Source organism: Phoxinus phoxinus, assembly GCF_949152265.1.
Source record: "Phoxinus phoxinus genome assembly, chromosome: 3".
NCBI lineage: Eukaryota > Metazoa > Chordata > Actinopteri > Cypriniformes > Leuciscidae > Phoxinus > Phoxinus phoxinus.
The window spans coordinates 4,554,996-4,575,256 of NC_136878.1; the positions used below are offsets into that span (position 1 = coordinate 4,554,996).

Below are 20,261 nucleotides of genomic sequence, written 5' to 3' on the forward strand. Positions count from 1 at the left end.
TTTATTTTCCCAGCGTACATGCATACATCATCTTCCTCTGGTCTTTCTCACCTCGTCTCCGTGAGATATCATAAATTAAGACAGGTCGTTTCTCCAGAGCGTTATCTATCATGCAGAAATGTGCTGTGTGTGAAGTGGACTAATTCATTATGACTGTGTGTGATATATACCATCCACTCGAGAGAGTCAAGAGTACAGGAGAGCAATTAAACCACGAGCAGACATCAGCATCTTAAAACAAACACAAAGATTTACTGCCACTATTCATCATTACCCAAATCAAAACTGTTGTAAGTCGTGCATGTGACTCTTTCATGAGCATGGGAACAATCCTAATATATATTCTCATGAGCATCATAGGGAGTCTGAACTGTAAGCGCATCAGTGAATCATCCATCGCCAGTCACTGTTTACATTACATGCTGCTGAATCTATCTATCTATCTATCTATCTATCTATCTATCTATCTATCTATCTATCTATCTATCTATCTATCTATCTATCTATCTATCTATCTATCTATCTGTCTGTCTGTCTGTCTGTCTGTCTGTCTGTCTGTCTGTCTGTCTGTCTGTCTATCTACTGTATCCATCCATCCATCCATCCATCCATCCATCCATCTATCCATCTATCCATCTATCTATCTATCTATCTATCTATCTATCTATCTATCTATCTATCTGTCTGTCTGTCTGTCTGTCTGTCTGTCTGTCTGTCTGTCACCTAACCTCCAATGACCTCCAAAATATATTAAAAAGCTAGTCATGTCTAGAAGTCTATGTTGAGTAAAATATTACAGTTTTTCTCAGTCGCTTTGGTGCATTTCTTAGATCAAAAGTGCAATTCTTGATACTACTTGTACAAATTCCAAATCATCTAGTCACTTGTGCACATCATTAAAGCAATTTCTTATTCCTTTGAACAAATTGCAATTGCTTTTGTACATATTGCAATTGATAATGTACAAGTGTCACTTTTTTTCCACATTTTCAATTGCTCATGTCATGGTGATCAAAATATAGTAGATGGTTCTCTGTTGAGTAGTCTTACCCCTCAAAACATCTAGGCATTAGTTCCTTGTATAAGCCATTACATGCAAAATTGTTTGTCTATTTGTCATAAACTCTCAAGCATAGTTTTACACATTTACACAAAACAAATTAAACTGTGTGTTCTGGGATATAGCATATAATGGAGTTGGAATCAAGTGAACCCTCTCACAACTTTGTATACGTGGAAGAGGCTGGCTTCAACCTGAGCAAATGCAGAAGGCGGGGTCGGAATATCATCGGTCACAGAGCTACTGTGGATTTGCCAGGCCAACGGGGAGGAAATATCACCATGTGTGCTGCTATTTCGGAGCATGGTGTCCTAACCCATATCCCCCTTATAGGGCCATACAACACCCAGCATCTTCTCAACTTTTTAGAGACTCTCTACAGGGCTGTCATCCCTGATGATGAGAGGGGTCTGTTTATAGAGAGCTGTGAAAAACAAAATCCTGTCCAGTCTCTTTCAATCAATAACCCACATACAGTAATATGTAAATAGTACTGTTGAAATTGATATGCCATAGAAGTGCAGCCTTGTGCATTTTCAATACAGTAACTGTCATCCAAACTGTAGCCAAGTTTACATCAGGTAATACTGTCAAAGTATACAGTTACATTGACAACATGCCTAAACATTTTGACGACCTTGTTCGTGAACAATGACTCAATGACTTATCATTCTGATGACACTGACATGATCATTGGCATGAATATTTACTTTTGAGAGATGTACTAAAGATTTTTAGTGACTGACTAGCTTAAGAAACATATCTATTGTAGTGTTGTCACGATACTAGAATTTCTAACTTCGATACGATACCTTGAAAAATATCGATATTCGATACCATTTTCGATACCACAGAGAAAAAAAACTGCCACTATATTAAGGGGGTATTTTTTTTATTTAAAGCTAAATATAACAAGTCTAGAACATGACAATGAGGTATATTTTACATGAACAAAAATGTCCTGAGTTCTATCTGTTAATTTTTTTTTTATTGGACCAGGGCTAACATGACCCGTTGTATTTGTATAACCTACTGTTATCAAAGATTAAAATATAGCCTACTGTAACAAAAAAGCACTTAACAGTATCAAATTGGAGGATAGAGTGTCAGTAATGTATAATAATAAGATTAAACATTAAATTTTCAGTTAAAGGCATTTCATTATTGAATTCAGAGATGCCATTGTCTAGCTGTTTAGTTTAATTAATATCTGTGTAATCAAATTGATGATAATCGCTAATGAAGGCAAATTGCAGAATTAAATAATAATTTTCTGAATAAAGTTAAATAGGCACAAGTTAATTTACATTTGACCACAGTTAAAATATTTACTTGTCTAAGATTCCTAAGTCAGATTATGCTAACTTTAAGAATTACGGTGAAAAAACGAGACAACACAGACTTATTTCAACAACAATACTAGGCCATCTTGGTTAATGTTTCAGAAAAGTTAAAATGAGAAGTTACAGTGTTTCCTTTAGGATTTTTTTAGCAGTGGGGAAAGGTCTGTCCAAACAACAAACACCCCTGATGCTGAGTGTAGCCTATGCTTGCTAAATGGTACCCCTGGAGCCTGTTCCTTAAGTCTGTTTTCACCTATACAATAATTTAAAAAAATTAGTGATGTGAGGGATTATTGATTGTCAAACAATCTTTTGGGTGCCCGTAGCCCGCTCGCAGTCTGAAGCGCGTGTCTGCGCTATTCTCTGACATACCCGCTCGCGGTGTGTAGCGCGTGTCCTCGCTATTCTCCGACTCCGACATGCCCGCTCGCGGTGTGTTTTTACGCTTGTCCGCGCTATTCTCCGACATGCCCGCTCGCGGTGTTCTTTATCAATCAACCAAAGCCGGTCACGGGGGCGCCGCCCTCGCCATCTTTCCATTCACTTCACTTTTGCTATTTAACCAGAGCGAATGAGACGAGTGCGTCACGTGTGGTGTTTGTCAACGCGCCTTTGGAGAGAAGTGAAAGTGACCGCTCGGCTAGTATCGATACTTCGGGAAATTAGTATTGGTACCGTTCAGATATTTCAGTATCGATATTTATCGAAATATCGATATTTTTGACAACACTAATCTATTGTATATTGCAGTTTGTACAAATTGTTCTGAGAAATGCACTTATTATTTTGCACATGTTAGGGATGATGTGAAAAATGCACCAAAGCGACTGAGAAAAACTGTAAGTACCACATGACATCAGATCCTACCTGAAGGCCGGACAATAATTTACAACACCTGAATAATGACATTAAAATGTTAATAGCCTTTGAACTATTGCTGTTCAAATTGTTCTGGGAGGTGGCTGGGTTTTATTCCTGATTTCATCAGAGGCAGTTGTGCTTTTAAACAACCAAAAGGAGAAACCAAAGCACAAATGTTTGCCCTTTACATTGTTGTGCGATCCAAATGTCCTCCGACCATATTTTACAATATGTTAGTGTGCAGTAAAATACAATCGCCCTTTGAATGGGTGGCCGAGAGTGAATGTAGCCTACATTGATCACTGTAATCTATCATATTACAGTCCAACTAAAGGACATATTAGAGCGAGAATACATTCACACCTCGTGGGTCTGATGCCAGCGTTGGCGACGGCACACACTTGATCATGTTAAGATGTTTAAGCGTGAGTGTGAGCAGACGGGATGTTTCAGTGGGAGCAGCTGCGGCGTCCGGTCACCGCGAGTCGGTCACTCCGAGTTGTCAGGTCTGATAAACGAGAGCCGAGCTGTTCAATTTCACATTTCGTCCTCGTCATATCCAGAGCTCGGTGATCATGCGCCACTGACCCGCGGAGGGCGGGCAGGAGGATATTGATAAAACAATTATCTGCCCGCTGCTCATTTGATTTTCTATTTCAATTACCGCCAGCGAGGACGGGAACGGGGAGGATTGCACTATTGATTTTTTTTCAGGAGAGTGCGAGACTCCTTCACAGGCTCTGATGACACCGCAGACGTGTAATAACATGCTGTCCGGTGTCCTTGTGTTGTTTTTAACTCTCACTTGTTGCAATTATGTGTTCGGAGGAGAAAAGAAAAGAAATTAACGTGTTAAGGCAAAACACAGGCAATATATCACTATAGTCAATTTTGAGATTTTGGACTATTTTGCTTTTGACTAGTGGAAAGAAAACATCCAAAATACATTAATTATTACACTTTATGCATTTGAGTCTGTAGATTTCAATTACATTGCATAGTCGAAATATATATACATAGTCAATTATGTTTCAAGTTTACATACGCCAAACTATAGTTTTATTCCTATCTACCTGTATATTGTCTAGATTTTTTACATTGGGGTTTGTTAATATATCATTGAGTGACCCGATCCGTCGTGTGATGTGACCCCAGACAGTCGTGTATAGTGTGAGAAGAACAGCGATCCGATCGTACAGTGTGTATCCGACATTAGTTGTATTTTATCATGTTATATAGCAGCACATCTCAGTTAAAAGTCCCTCGAACATTCAGCTACTGTATCTGACCACGTCCACCGTGAGATTCCCAGGAGGCTCTATTGACACGACTGATAGACAGTCATAAACCAAACCTGCTAAACAGAGATAGGCTATAAAAGAGATCTGATGATAAAAGACCCGGGAAAAGAGAAGTGCACTGTGGGAAAATCAAGTCCAGTGCAATTGATGAGCTCTTCCTTTTAACAAAACCTGGGTGATAATCATCAATCATATCCATATACACAATATCGACATACTGACAGCATGTATATAAAGCGTAAAGTCTTTTATGCATGTACGGCTTTAAATGTCTACACATGTGTACAAATCCATTGAAGTGAACTGAACTGAATTGAAGGAAAGCAAAAGACTCTTGGTTATCAGTAAATGAAGAAACTTTAAACGAGAAATACTTTTTTAAAATCTCTAATTAATTTATATATCAAATCCAAATTGTGCATTATTTGTAATTAGCATAAAACTCAACAATCACAAAGATTTGTAAGCATTTTTAAGTTGTCCATACGTAAAAGGGTTTATATGCTGTCAATTGGATGATGTTTTATGATGTTGTGTCTCGAAACATGTGAAAATGTACGTGTGCTAGAATGAATGTGAATGCCTATGAATGCTAATGAGATTACATGAACAAACATATATTGCATTATAGAATATGTGAAGTTTTAGCCCGTTGTGCTTTGCAGCAAGTTTTAAGCTTTCATTTGTCGTCTTATTTTTACCTCACCTCAGAAAAATGAAGTATACCAACTTCCAAAACGGTTATGAATAAAATATCAGTTTCTTCCCCTCTATGAGGGTTTCTTGCCTTGTTAAGGCAGAGAAAATACTGATTAAATTTTCATTTCGCTGCAGTGTTTTTGCACCACACTTTCTGCTGTGAAATATCTGATGAACGGTGGACGAGGCGAGGGTCATGAGGGTCATGTGTCACGCGGCTGCTCTTAAAGGGAATGTGAGAGGACGCTCTGATTGGTTTATTGCACGTTACGCCCAAACCACACCTACTTCAGACCGACCCATTTTAGATTTGCGTCGGGCGCAAGAGTAATTTGTCCCGCCGGTATAATAGCGAGATCCCCCCAAAAGTTACTTGCGTTTCAGATCGTTAAAATAGGGCTATCTGATCTGTCCTAGACTGATCATAATAAAAAACTTTATTTTAATGTGTCTATTGTCTATTTACGCTAAGTACAAACAGCCCGCCTCATTGGTAGAGGCTATTTACACTAACTCCACCCACTGACGTCTGGTTGGGCCAGACAAAATAACAGAAGATTGATTGTCAAAGGCGGGTAGCAAACAATTTTGACGCAAATGGACCCGAGTTCGAATCTCGCTCTACTCTCTTTTCCCATCACACATCAGATCGGAAACTCATTTATTTTCAATAAAAATCAAGAAAATAGTGTAGGCTAAATAAAGTGTCTGATGTGTGTTTGATAATAAAGTGTTCAGGGTTAGGGGTGTAGGGAGGGCTTTTATATTTACATTTAGTCATTTAGCAGACGCTTTTATCCAAAACGACTTACAACTGAGGGCTACAGCAAGCGAGTCATCGTGAACAGGCAAAAACAACGCAAGAAGTGCTCAAAATATATTGAGCACAATTGAGGGCTTTATTGTCACAATAAGGCGGCATCCATTTAACAATTTTAATAATAATCATTTACACTACAACACTGACGTTCAAATACCAGTAGTATCTGTCACTATTTATGTCATGAGTCAGGTTTCTTTCCTCTTTCTCTCTCCCACACACACTCGCACCTCATTTGCTCATTATTGTATTTCACACACACACACACTCTCTCTCTCTCTCTCTCTCTCTCTCTCTCTCTCGCTCTCTCTCGCTCTCTTCATCCACCTGTTGGTCATTGCGATCAGCGCTCGCGCTGACACCTGTTTCCACTTTGCTCTAATTGTTCACTCTTTATCTGGTGTTTGTTCTGGTAGATTCTTTGTCGGATTATTGTTACATGTCACACGTTTCGTCTGCCTACGTCTTGTCCGTGTTAAGAGGTACTTACCAAGTCCTTGTCTTGTTTTTCTGGAACAGTCTAGCATCTACGTATACGCTGTGTTTTCTGTTGCTGTTGCTGCTGTTTGTGAACCACTGCTGCTCTCTGTCTGAGTGATCTACTCCTGAGCTCGAGGTCCGCTTCGAGGGAGTCCTTTTCTGTTACCCATCAAGACTGACGTCTGATCTACGTTAATATTTCCCTGTGTAGTGAGCTTTCTCGACGGACTGCCTTTGTTTATTCATTAAAGACTGTTATTCCTGTCATCCCTGTTTTGGATCCTTCATTTATCCTGTGACAGAATAATCCGACCCACACATGGATCCAGCAGATGAGATGTCTGTCCGGTCAGCGGTCGAGATCCAGGGAGCGATGCTTGGCAAACATGAGGAGGAGCTGGCCGTCGCTCATCAGGCTGTTACGAGTCTTTCTGCTCAAGTTTCTGACCTGTCTGCCCGATTACTTCACCTTCACCAGGAGTCTGCCATGTCTCACAACCGTCAGCAGCCCGCAGAACCACGGGTCAACAATCCACCCTGTTATGCCGGTGAGCCTACGGAGTGCAGAGCTTTTCTCATTCAATGTGAAGTTGTCTTTTCCCTTCAGCCCCAGACGTATGCGGAGGATCGGGCTCGCATTGCTTATGTTCTCTCTCTCCTTACGGGACGAGCACGCGAGTGGGGAACGTCGGTTTGGGAGGCACAATCTGCATGTTGCGACAAGTTCAGTTCTTTTAAGGATGAGATGAGTAAGGTCTTTGATAGATCTGTTTTCGGCAGTGAGGCTTCACGTCTTCTTACTGTGCTACGTCAAGAGAGAAGATCTGTGGCTGACTTCGCTATAGAGTTTCGGACACTAGCTACTACAAGTGAGTGGAATGAGCCTGCTCTAATCGCTCGCTTTTTGGAGGGATTGAATGTAGACATTAAGGAGGAGATTTACGCACGGGGATCGCCGACTCAGCTCGATCAGCTCATCGATCTGGCTATCCGCTTGGACAAGTGTTTCGAGCAGAGGCGACGAGTTCGCACTTCATATCCCACATCATGCGACTCATTTTCTGCTGTCTCTTCCGCTAAGGTCCAGTCTGATGCTGAGCCCATGCAGCTGGGGAGCGTGCGCATCTCTCCGGAGGAACGACAGCGGCGAATAATTAACCGTCTTTGCCTTTACTGTGGTACGGCTGGTCACTTTGCTGCCTCCTGCAGTTTAAAAGCCAAAGCTCGCCAGTAGACGGAGGAGTACTGGTGAGCGCTTCTGTCATCTCCTCATCTCCTCGTTCTCGAACCACGATCTCTGCTATTCTCCGTTGGGCTGGTTCCTCGGCTACTGGTCTTGCTCTCATCGACTCGGGTGCTGAGGGCAATTTTATCGATGAGAGGTGGGCTTGTGAACACAAGATTCCGTTAGTTGACCTGACTGATGTTGCCTCTGTCTTTGCCTTGGATGGCAGAGAACTCACTTCAGTTCGTCGTGTCACCAGTCCGGTTAGTCTTACGGTTTCTGGCAATCACCAAGAAACAGTTTCTTTTTATGTTTTTCAGTCTCCCTATACCCCCATTGTTTTAGGACATCCCTGGCTTATTCAACATAATCCTCAGATTGATTGGGTTAAGGGGTCCATTCACTCATGGAATTTATCTTGTCATATTAATTGTCTGGTTTCTGCTGTCTCCCCCGTGTCTTCTGTTTCTGTGTTTCAGGAGGAGCCTGATGATTTGTCTGGTGTTCCGGTTGAGTACCATGATCTGCGGGCGGTTTTCAGTCGTTCCCGGGCGATTTCTTTACCGCCTCACCGTCCGTACGACTGCTCTATTGAACTCCTCCCTGACACCACGCCCCCTCGCGGTAGACTGTACTCTCTTTCGGCACCCGAACGAGAGGCTCTGGAGAAGTATCTCACAGAGTCTCTCGACGCGGGCATTATTGTTTCTTCTTCGTCTCCCGCCGGTGCCGGTTTTTTCTTTGTAAAGAAGAAGGATGGGTCTTTGCGTCCTTGTATCGATTATCGAGGGCTGAACGACATAACAGTCAAGAACCGTTACCCCTTGCCTCTTATGTCGTCTGCTTTCGAGATCATACAGGGCGCAAAGATATTTACAAAGTTAGACTTGCGCAACGCCTACCATTTAGTGCGTATCAAGGAGGGAGACGAGTGGAAGACCGCGTTCAACACTCCTGTCGGTCACTTTGAATATCGGGTTTTACCTTTCGGTTTGGTCAACGCTCCCGCGGTATTCCAGGCTTTAGTTAACGATGTCTTAAGAGACATGCTAAACGTTTTCGTGTTCGTTTACTTGGATGACATCTTGATTTTCTCTCCGTCCCTCCAGGTACATGTTCAACACGTTCGCCGTGTCCTACAGCGCTTATTAGAGAATCGCCTATTCGTTAAGGCTGAGAAGTGCGTCTTTCATGCGCAATCGGTTACCTTTCTCGGCTCGGTTGTTTCAGCGGAGGGGATTAGTATGGACCCTGACAAGGTTCGAGCGGTTCTCGATTGGGCTGTTCCCGATTCTCGAATCGCGCTCCAACGATTTCTTGGGTTTGCGAATTTCTACCGGCGCTTTATTCAAAACTTTAGCCAGGTTGCCGCCCCCCTTACCGCTCTCACCTCGTCCAAGACCAGATTTGCTTGGTCACAGGCTGCTCAATTTGCGTTTGATCGTCTTAAGCGGCTCTTTACCTCCGCGCCCATCCTCATCACTCCTGATCCTGAACGTCAGTTTATCATTGAGGTCGATGCCTCCGACATTGGGGTAGGAGCTGTCTTGTCGCAACGCTCATCCCAGGATGACAAGGTTCATCCGTGCGCGTTTTACTCCCACCGTCTTTCGCCCGCGGAACGCAACTACGATGTTGGTAACCGAGAGCTCTTGGCGATCCGTCTGGCGCTTGGTGAGTGGCGACACTGGCTTGAGGGAGCCAGTGTACCATTCATTGTCTGGACGGATCATCGCAATTTGGAATACATTCGTTCAGCAAAACGTTTAAACGCTCGTCAGGCCCGCTGGGCTTTATTTTTCGATCGCTTTGATTTTTCTATTTCGTTTAGACCTGGTTCCAAGAACCTCAAGCCGGACGCTCTCTCTCGGCAGTTCGACTCGTCAGAGGGTGCCTCGACTGATGAGAAGATTTTACCTCAGCGCTGTGTGGTCGGGGCAGCCGTCTGGGGAGTAGAACATGCGGTCAAACGCGCACTTTCTCACATCACGAGTCCACCCCGCGCTCCTGAGGGATCTTTGTATGTACCTGAAATTGCTCGTTCGGCGGTTCTTCGTTGGGGGCATTCTTCGAAACTAGTCGCCCACCCCGGGGTAAGAGGAACGCTAGCGGCCATCCGTCAGAGATTTTGGTGGCCCACTCGTGAGCGCGATATTCGTCGGTTTGTTGCTGCTTGTTCTATTTGCGCTCAGACCAAGTCTAGTAATAATCCTCCGGCGGGTCTTCTCAGACCTCTTCCAATTCCGTCGCGTCCCTGGTCTCATATCGCATTAGACTTCGTTACCGGGCTTCCCCCTTCGGCTGGTAATACGGTCATTCTCACCGTCGTGGACCGTTTTTCTAAGGCTGCGCATTTTATTCCGCTCCCTAAATTACCATCGGCTCAGGAGACCGCTCAGGTTATGATAGATCACGTGTTCAAGATCCACGGTCTTCCTTCGGACATTGTGTCTGACAGAGGTCCTCAATTCACCTCTCAGTTCTGGAGGGAATTCTGTCGTCAGATAGGGGCTTCCCCCAGTCTGTCGTCGGGATTCCATCCACAGACCAATGGGCAAGCCGAAAGGACCAATCAGATTCTTGGTCGCATGTTGCGTAGTCTCACCTCTCAGAATCCCGCGTCGTGGTGCGATCAGTTACCCTGGGTCGAATATGCTCATAATTCTCTCCCGTCGTCCGCTACTGGGATATCTCCGTTTGAGGGTTGCCTTGGTTACCAGCCGCCTGTTTTTTCCGCGCAAGAGTCTCTGGTCTCTGTTCCGTCCGTCGAAGCGTTCATTCAGAGGTGTAAACGTACCTGGAGGAGGGTGAGATCTGCGTTATGTCAGACTAGGGAACGAACTCGTAGAGCTGCCAATCGCCGCAGAGTTAGACCTCCCAGATATGTTTGCGGTCAGAAGGTGTGGTTATCCACCCGCAATTTACCGATTCAAGAGACGTCTCGTAAGCTCATGCCTCGTTTCATCGGGCCCTTTTCTATTGTGAAGGTCATCAGTCCAGTCGCTGTAAGGCTCAGACTGACCGGTCAGTTGCGTCGTGTTCACCCGGTCTTTCATGTGTCCTGCATTAAGCCCGTTATTCGCGCGCCCGCTCGGCCCTCCCTTCCCCCTCCCCCTATTGACGAGGGGGCCTCTATTTACAGAGTCCGCAAGCTCCTCGACGTGCGTCCTCGGGGGCGTGGTCACCAGTTTTTGGTGGACTGGGAGGGGTACGGTCCTGAGGAGAGGCGGTGGATTCCAGCCCGGGACGTCCTGGACCGCTCGTTGATTGATGACTTTTACCGGTCCCGTCAGGCCCCTCCTCGAGCGCCCAGAGGCGCTCGTTGAGGGAGGGGTACTGTCATGAGTCAGGTTTCTTTCCTCTTTCTCTCTCCCACACACACTCGCACCTCATTTGCTCATTATTGTATTTCACACACACACACACACTCTCTCTCTCTCTCTCTCTCTCTCTCTCTCTCTCTCTCTCTCTCTCGCTCTCTCTCGCTCTCTTCATCCACCTGTTGGTCATTGCGATCAGCGCTCGCGCTGATTCGCGCTGACACCTGTTTCCACTTTGCTCTAATTGTTCACTCTTTATCTGGTGTTTGTTCTGGTAGATTCTTTGTCGGATTATTGTTACATGTCACACGTTTCGTCTGCCTACGTCTTGTCCGTGTTAAGAGGTACTTACCAAGTCCTTGTCTTGTTTTTCTGGAACAGTCTAGCATCTACGTATACGCTGTGTTTTCTGTTGCTGTTGCTGCTGTTTGTGAACCACTGCTGCTCTCTGTCTGAGTGATCTACTCCTGAGCTCGAGGTCCGCTTCGAGGGAGTCCTTTTCTGTTACCCATCAAGACTGACGTCTGATCTACGTTAATATTTCCCTGTGTAGTGAGCTTTCTCGACGGACTGCCTTTGTTTATTCATTAAAGACTGTTATTCCTGTCATCCCTGTTTTGGATCCTTCATTTATCCTGTGACAATTTATAAGTATAAATGGCATCTAACTAGCTACTATTTACACTTAGTGCCAAATCTGTTTGTTTTTCTTTTCTTCTCTTATTGGAAGAGCACTAATAAATGTCTCTAATAAATGAGAATAGGAAATATTCTCAAATCATTGAAATAAGTATTGCGGAAATTACCTCTTTCTGTGTGACATCTTTAGACTCTGTAAACAAACAAACAAACAAACAAACAAAAAAGTCAGGGGAGTGGCCATTGATTTTTTTTTTGCCAATCAGAAAGTATCTCTGCCTGTCAATCATTGCTGACGTGTCTTTGGAGGGCGTCACCCAGCTGGCTTTAGCTGTATATATATACACACACTTTGCATCTATTTGTTTGTTTTTTTAATAAAGTGACTGCATGCTAGCTAACTTGTTGTTAGAAAATCTCAGGCTTATCCTCTTTTCTTCGATAAAGTTAAAAAGAAAAGTGGCACACATCCACAAAAAAATCCAAATTGTCACTTTATACTAATATCCATGTGATCAAGGCCATTTATTCATGGATGTGAGATAAAAGTTTAATTTTGCAAGATTTAAAGTTGCCAAAAGTGTCCCTAATTTAAAAATCCCCAATATCGAACTTTACAAATATTAACATTTTCTTCAAGAATGGCCGAGTAGCCAAACATAATAGCACTACTTTTTTCAATAAGTTTCAGTTTTAAATCACAAAGAATGGCCCATAAAGATTTAATATGAAGGAATTTATTTAAAGTTTGAATATTATTTCTATCATGCACCTGGAATAAAATGGAGAACACACCTGCGTTGCCATGAATGAAAAAAATGCGCACAACTTCCAGATGCATGATAAAAAGAGGAAACGGCCTTGAGTGAAAGTCACAGACATGACGGCTTGATCAGCCCGACTCGTGTTATATTTTCTCTCTATAGAATATACGACCCTTCCCTCTCAGGCTTTTATCCCGTGTGGAAAAATTATGGATGACTGCAGATCAAAAATGGCACTCATATCGCATGCATGTCACAGGGGAAATGTAAAATATTAAAATAGACGAGGTGGGGGGTGGGAGGTGCAGCCTGAAAAATGAATGCAATGATACTTTAGCTTAGTTAAGTTAACCTGTCGCGAGTGCAAGGTTGTGCTGACAGACCGAAACCAGTGTCACATCTGTCAGGTGGTCTCGACAACACTGTCAAACATTCCCTTCACTTCATACGTTTAGCTTGATGTCTTTTAATCTCGGTGTTTAGGTGATTTTTAGTGGGTGTATGAAGTCAGTTCTCATTGCAAAACAGGATTTTCTTCCTCAGTATTTTTGTCTCGTTTCCAGTTCAAATATCGAAACATTATCAAGATACATTTACCATACTTGAGACACAAAATGACTGAAGATATGAAGTCTTTTTCTGAAAAATGTATCAAAATGAAGACAGTTTATGCTTAAAACAAGAAAATATATCTGCAAATGAGGTAAGAAAAATAAACTTATTTTAAAGTGAAAACAGGACTATTTTTTCTCACCCAATTGGCAGATTTTTTTTTCACTTAAGTTAGATTTTTTTTGGTAACACTTTACAATAAGTTTCATTAGTTACCTTAGTTAACATGAACTAAGAATGAACAATACTTCTACAGCATTTATTCATCTTAGTTAATCTTAATTTCAACATTTACTAATACGTTATTATTATATATACGTTATATACGATTTTTGCACTGGAAGACAAGACAAAAATACTGAGGAAGAAAGTTCACAGCACACAGAAAAGCACAGTCACGGGTGGTATCTTTCCAAAAGGTACCTTATACCCCTAAAAGGTACTAGTACATCAGTATAGTACTCAAATTGTACACATTAGCGCACCATTTGGAAGGGTGTATCACCCTAATGTCAGCTTTTGTGCCTTTTCTCTGAGTGCAGGTTCATCATATTATCAACTAATGCTTCACAAACAGTGTTTTTTTTGTTGTTTTTTAGCTATTTTTCTTCATAAAAGACAATGGCTGAATGCTTTTGGCTTCGCAATCACCCCACTCACAGAGCACGTTTGCTCAAGAAATGTACATTATGCTTTTAGTTCTATACGCCGACGTAGAAGTACATAAGCAGGGAAGAAACGCCGGGGATTTAAATCAATTATGCTCCATTCTCGTGTCCATTTTCCAGGCCACTGATCCATGCCGCCCGTCTCTGACAGTCCTCCGCTACAGGGTAAGCAAGCTGAACACAAGCCGCCTGGGCCGGGAGAGTGTAATGATCCACCCACCACAGGCAAGCACATCTGAAGCCCAGTTAATTACTCTCTATAGTGATGGCGAACAGGAACAGCTGCGAATGTGTGTGCAGAAACACAGGGATGACTGACAGATTCAGGTGCACATATTCAGAATCATATTTAGGTAACTTTTTAGTCATGTTAATGGTTTTCTAATTTCTTAGTATGACAGTGCACTCCATAATGCCAACATACTAGACATATTGATCTAACAATTTCTAAATATAACTACTTGTTCAGAGAACATTCAAAAGTAACGTTCCCAATCCCGTAATGTTTGAAGAATTATAAAATAGAATGTTTCCTTTTCATTCACATAACCAATAAAAAGCTTCTGCGTGTACAAACAGACAACTTTAAGTTACAAGGAAAACTTTAAGAAGCATCCCTTTAAAAAAAAAAGAGTTTAAACTGAATGTGGGACCTAATCCACATCTGGAAATCAGAATATCATAGACAGCAAACACCCAGAACGCCATGTAACCTCTTAGCAATGCACTAGCAACCATAGCATCCCTGGAAAGCTAAGCTTGTGCACCACTCATTTCCTCTCAAATCTACTGCATTATCATTCATAATCCTCTATCAAACCACTTTCTGCATGACTATTATCTCTATCGCTAACACAACAGCCAGAATGAGATGTATTTAACTTTCGTTATATTTTTTTATTGCCCAAATCGAGATATAATATTCAGCCTGATTTATTTCCCTCATTAGCTCTGTCGGATTGCGTCAATACTAAAATGCCCCCAGTAGACTTCAGAAGTGCTTACTTAATATAAAGCACGCCTGTAAATCAACATAATGAATCAAATGCAATTGCTTTGCTTTGCTTAAAGCTGACAATTGATTTTGCAGATTGAGAGATGCATATTTATACAAATATGCACGCACTGCAAAACTTGCGTTTGTGAAAATATTGAGTGTTGAAAGGGGAGTTGCTCACTGCCATGGCGATGTCAGAGTGTTTACTGCGCTGGCACTGAACTGCTGTCATGACTAAGGAATGTTTTGTGCTACTTTTACACAACCAATTTCCCCACACAGTTCACCAATGAATTTCCATGACTTTCCAAAGTATTTGTGATTACTGAAGAAGGATTTTTAATTATTTCATACATTACACTTACAAAGAAACATCAAGCCAATTCAATATTGTAAAGCTAAGCTTATATATAAAAAACTATTTGATGGTTTCATGACTAATTTGACTTATATTTCCATTACTGTGCCACGCCACAGAACCTGATTTCACCAAGTACATGTTCCTGGATCGACATCATTGTTGATCCTGGAACATTTCATTCAACCAATCAGATTTGAGGGACAAGTTTAGAGTTTATGACAAGTTTAGGCTTGTTATGTTATGTTAATAATTTGACCCCAAAAAAAAATCCCCTTTAAAGATTACGATTATGAACAAAAAAAAATTATTTCAGATTTACAAACATGAACATTAGTCTACTAAACAATGTAGTTTAGCTTGCTAGATGTTCTGACAATTTTATTTTGGGTCAGCTTAAAAAAATCTATATAAAAGTAGGACACATGTAAATCAAATAGAAATATGTAAATCAAATGATTAAAATGCAATTAAAAGTTTACATAAAATATCATAAAAGCATTTAAAGGTAGTGTGACAGACATAAAGAAAAACAGTATTGATGACTAAACATTTTGTGAGGACATTTTTTAAGGAATAAAAATATTTTTATGCATTTAAGTTTTTACATAAGCCTCTAATATGTATCAATTTAAAAGGATTATTAATAAACAAATCAATTTAATGAATGATTAAATGACTCAAATTACGTTTTACGCGCGTAACGCGTCTTTGCATTGACTTAACATTGAAATCACTCGTGCCTGACGCGCTATTCGCGTCCGGTGTGAACGCACCATAACACAGTCACTTGTTTCGTTCCTGAATAAATAAATGTTTTTAAACGAGTCGGTTGAATGAATGATTCAATGATTGCAATGACCCGAATGTAAAGACCTCCGTTACCATAACACAAATAAAACCCAAGATCAGAAATTAAAATACCATACAAAAATATAAAAAATAAACAATATATAAATCATTCAAGGACTTTAAACATTTCAAAATAATAAAGCAGACATTATAAAAAACAAAATCATTAACACAATGATTGGGCGGATGTTTTTTTGGTCCTGGGACTTCCACAGAAGATATATGTACTTTACAAAAATATATTTAAACCACTTCTATTATCGATTGCTATCAGGATATGAGGAGATTTTTAAACAAAAAGTGTTTGTGAAAAACATTGCCTATTCTCCCTTTATCATATCTCAGCATAATCTGAACCTCTGGGCTAAAAATAGGGGGAATTCATTGCACATTCAAGCTGATGAGCAAAGCCTCTACTGAGATGCACATTTCTGTGTTTCTGCGTGCTTACATCAATAAGTACAGCTCTAAAACATTAAAAACATCTCCAGACCATCTCCAGTGCTCTGTTAACACGCGAGCAAACAGTGTTTTTACTGAATAATAAGCCTACTGAAGATATCAACCACACCATTACAAAATACATCATCAGACAACGTCACAGACGCAGCTCATTTCCACTTCGGTAAGGAAGCATCTGTCAGTGTAAAAAGCTCTATTGTGTGTAATAAACGTGAGCTTCCGCAGGACTGGTGCTGGCTATTGTGAGTCGAACAGCGGTGTGTATTGAAGAGCACCATGCGTGCAGGTGTATTATGGCAGTGTATTGTGTGGGGCATAAAGGAGCGCTTACCTGTTTTCTCTTTGATTTCACAGAGCACGCTGAACAGAGCCGGTTTCATTCTGTGACAGTTCAGCCCATGCTTTCTATCGAAGAAAAACACAAGTTATTTAGGAGATCTTATCATCCACACATGCAGTTTAAATTGTGCATTAATAATCCTCTACTGTGCTTCTAAATACATTTTCTTGATTGCACCTCACAGCTTCATGTGAGTTCAGCAATAAACATTATTATTATTAAATATTATTGTTTCATGCGGCATGTGCATTTATAAAGAGTACTTTTAATTTATTGTTTTAAGGGCAGAGGTTATAAAACCAGACTGTTGTGGTTAAACCAACACCTGTGAGGTAAATGTATTATGGTGCATTGCATTGATCTCTACAAAAGTGGTAGTCTACAACAAATTAAACTATACATATGTCCTACATTGTTAATATGATTAAGCAGCAACCAATTTGGTACAGACGACACTGATTTAATGCTTTGTCCTTTAGTTTGTTCTGAAAACTGATTATTTTTCATAAATGTCAGGTCGGGGTAAGTTGTCACGTTTTATCATTTAAATTTTCTGTAAGCCATATATATATATATATATATATATATATATATATATATATATATATATATATATATATATATATAAGCTATAATCTGTTTAATGACAGATTGTGTCAACTTACCCCGTCGTGTGACAACATGCCCCGCTATAGGATGTGTGGCGGACGTGTTAAATTAATTGTATCTTTTTTTTTCTAGCCAACAGCAATTAATATTTTAGTGGCCAATAGATTTTTGTATTCAGGACAGTGGAAATTGACACGCTGATAAATATTCACTGCATGGTGTAAAAATTGTGACATTCGGAGCTGGTTGCAAGTAGGCTACACAGTATTGTTGTTGTTGTTGTTGTTATTAATAAAGTGTATTAACATGGCCAGCAATGTAAAGTGTCCTTGTAAAACTAACTTTGCTTGAGCCTCGTCCAGGCTCTGGTCGGTGATGGTCATGATCTGATGCAGAATGTCTCCGATGTCCTGCTTGTTTCTCGCGTCTGCTCCATCATGAGGGACCGGCAGAGCCACCGGGAGTCCGGTGAGGGTCACGCCGCCCAGGGTGTGCATCAGATGACTCTGCTCCTCCATCCTCAGGCTGAAATGCCTTTAGTTAATTTTTTTATTCCACACGATAGAGATTTTGATGCTGTCCTGGATATATCAGCTACATTAAAATGATGGATGCGTAAAAGTCCCGAGTTCGCGAAAACAAAAAGTGCTTTAATAAAATGATCCTCTGGTTTCCAGTATCAGGAACAGTCTAGTGCACTTTGATGCTTTGCTTGTTCATCGTTTGCCTTGCTCAATAGTTACTCACTATTATTCCATCCAGTCCAGTGGCAGCTTCTGCAAAACTTCAGAAAAATCCACCTCTTATTTGATTTCCGTCTTCGAGTGCATCAAAATAAAATAAAAGAGAAATAAAAATGTGATGAATATAAGTTGAACCCTTGGCGCTCCAGTGCTCTTTCTTCCTCCTGCTGAGCTGTTGAATAATACAGACAGGTTGTTAAATGCACATTCTCTTGGGGATGATCTACAGCAGATGTAATGGGTTGTGAGGATATCCGTGTGGATTGCTGTGTGTGTCTCGTGCACAGCAGCTCCTCCTGATGATGATGATGATGATGATGATGAAGATGATGTAGCCAGTGTTGCACAACAGCGTGCGGACTGTCGGCTCCGCCCACCCGGGGCTCGCGCTCACAACTGCACAATTATTTACAAAACTATATATATTTCTACAGTAGACAGTACGTGTTCATTTTTTTATTTATTTATGTTTATTTTAACTTAAGATGTCCTGCTTGAAACACACACACAGACACACACACACACACACACACACACACACACACACACACACACACACACACACACACACACACACACACACACACACACACACACACACACACACACACACACATATGAAAAGCCTAACTATTGCACATTCAATTTTTTTTACAATGTATGTCTGTGAATCAACAATTTGATTTCATCCTCCTCCTCATCATCATTATCATTAAAAAAACCACAATATCGTTAGGCATAAACATCTCCAAAATGAATTATAAAAAAATCTATATCAATTTATATCAACAAAAATAAATAAAAACAAACACAAATAAATAAATAAATAAATAAATAGTTTAAATAGTTTTTTAAAAGCATGTAATTTAAAAGCATGTTTAATGCGGTAACATCCGATTTTATTCAAGTCAAAAATAGGCTATTGATTTCAAGTCAAAATTTACTGATTGAATCAAGCTGATTACAACAGGTTATGGCAGCAGAAGTACACAGTATAATCAGTTATAGGCTAGCACACCAACACAGAATATTGTATACAGTATATATATATATTTATATATATATATATATATATATATATATATATATATATATATATATATATATATATATATATCCGATTAATCGCATTCAAAATAAAAGTTTGTGTTTACATAATATATGTGTGTGTACTGTGTATAATTATTATGTATATATAAATACACACACAATCATGCATATATTTAAGAAATATTTGCATTTATATACTGTATATACATTGATATTATTTATATTATATATAAATATAAAACAAATTCTTTAATCGATTAATCTTTTGACAGCCCCAATATATACATACACACACACACACACACACACACACACACTGTACTCTTAAGATACTAATGCACAGAATTGAATTTACCCCCCCTCCCACCATTACACAATGTAAAATACACAATACAATAGACCCCCCCCCCCCCAAAAAAAAAAAAACAAAAAAAAAAAAAAAAACAAAAAAAAACCACACAAGCACACACACACGGCTCTCGCAACGAGAACACAAGTGATTATGGGTGAACAGTGGGTTGGATCATGTGCTGAGTGAGTGTGGTGAGTTCAAGCCAGTGAACTATAAGGGTCCAGTGTGAGACTAGCTTGGGAGAAGCTGTGACGCCGCATACCTGATGGTAGCAGTGAGAAGAACAGATCATGGCTCCAGTGGATGATGATTCTCTCCACTGGTGTATCGTTGATGGTGTTCTGTGTTCTCGTCTCCTGAAGTCCATCACAATCTCTTTGGTCTTGCTGATGTTGAGGGAGAGGCTCTTGCCAGCGTGTGAGAGACTGAGCCTGGTTGAAGTCACCTGATGAAGTTTGGGTTCGTTGCCACTGTTGCCTCTGGCTTGCTTAGTTGGGAACACAATTTTTAGCAATATTATTGATCTGACTGCACTCACACTATTGGAGGAGAACTGAGCTGGACGAGAACATCATTGACATAATTTTGTGCAGAGCTGCTTTATATGAAATTAACTAATTTAATAATTTATTATCTTTACAACAGAACTGAATCAACACTGAACTGTCAAAATGCATAATTTTCCTAATATCACTGTAAAGCTTGA

General features: G+C 40.6%; 1 protein-coding gene across 4 annotated transcripts in view; it reads right to left on the reverse strand.

The window, feature by feature from the left end:
• Positions 1-18,438, reverse strand: part of pbx3a (pre-B-cell leukemia homeobox 3a) — a 66,717-nt gene extending 48,279 nt beyond the window's left edge. For 2 of the 4 annotated variants that reach the window (XM_079608144.1, XM_079608142.1), the window contains exons 1-2: positions 17,753-18,421; positions 16,793-16,866 (exon numbers count right to left, since the gene is read on the reverse strand). In XM_079608144.1, coding sequence (XP_079464270.1) covers positions 16,793-16,866; positions 17,753-17,928 — 250 coding nt within the window. In that variant the 5' untranslated portion in view covers positions 17,929-18,421. Of the gene's footprint in view, positions 1-16,792; positions 16,867-17,752 lie in introns of all 4 variants that reach the window. The other 2 variants (XM_079608143.1, XM_079608145.1) reach the window with 2 other exon arrangements.
• Between the last annotated feature and the right edge of the window lie 1,823 nt (positions 18,439-20,261).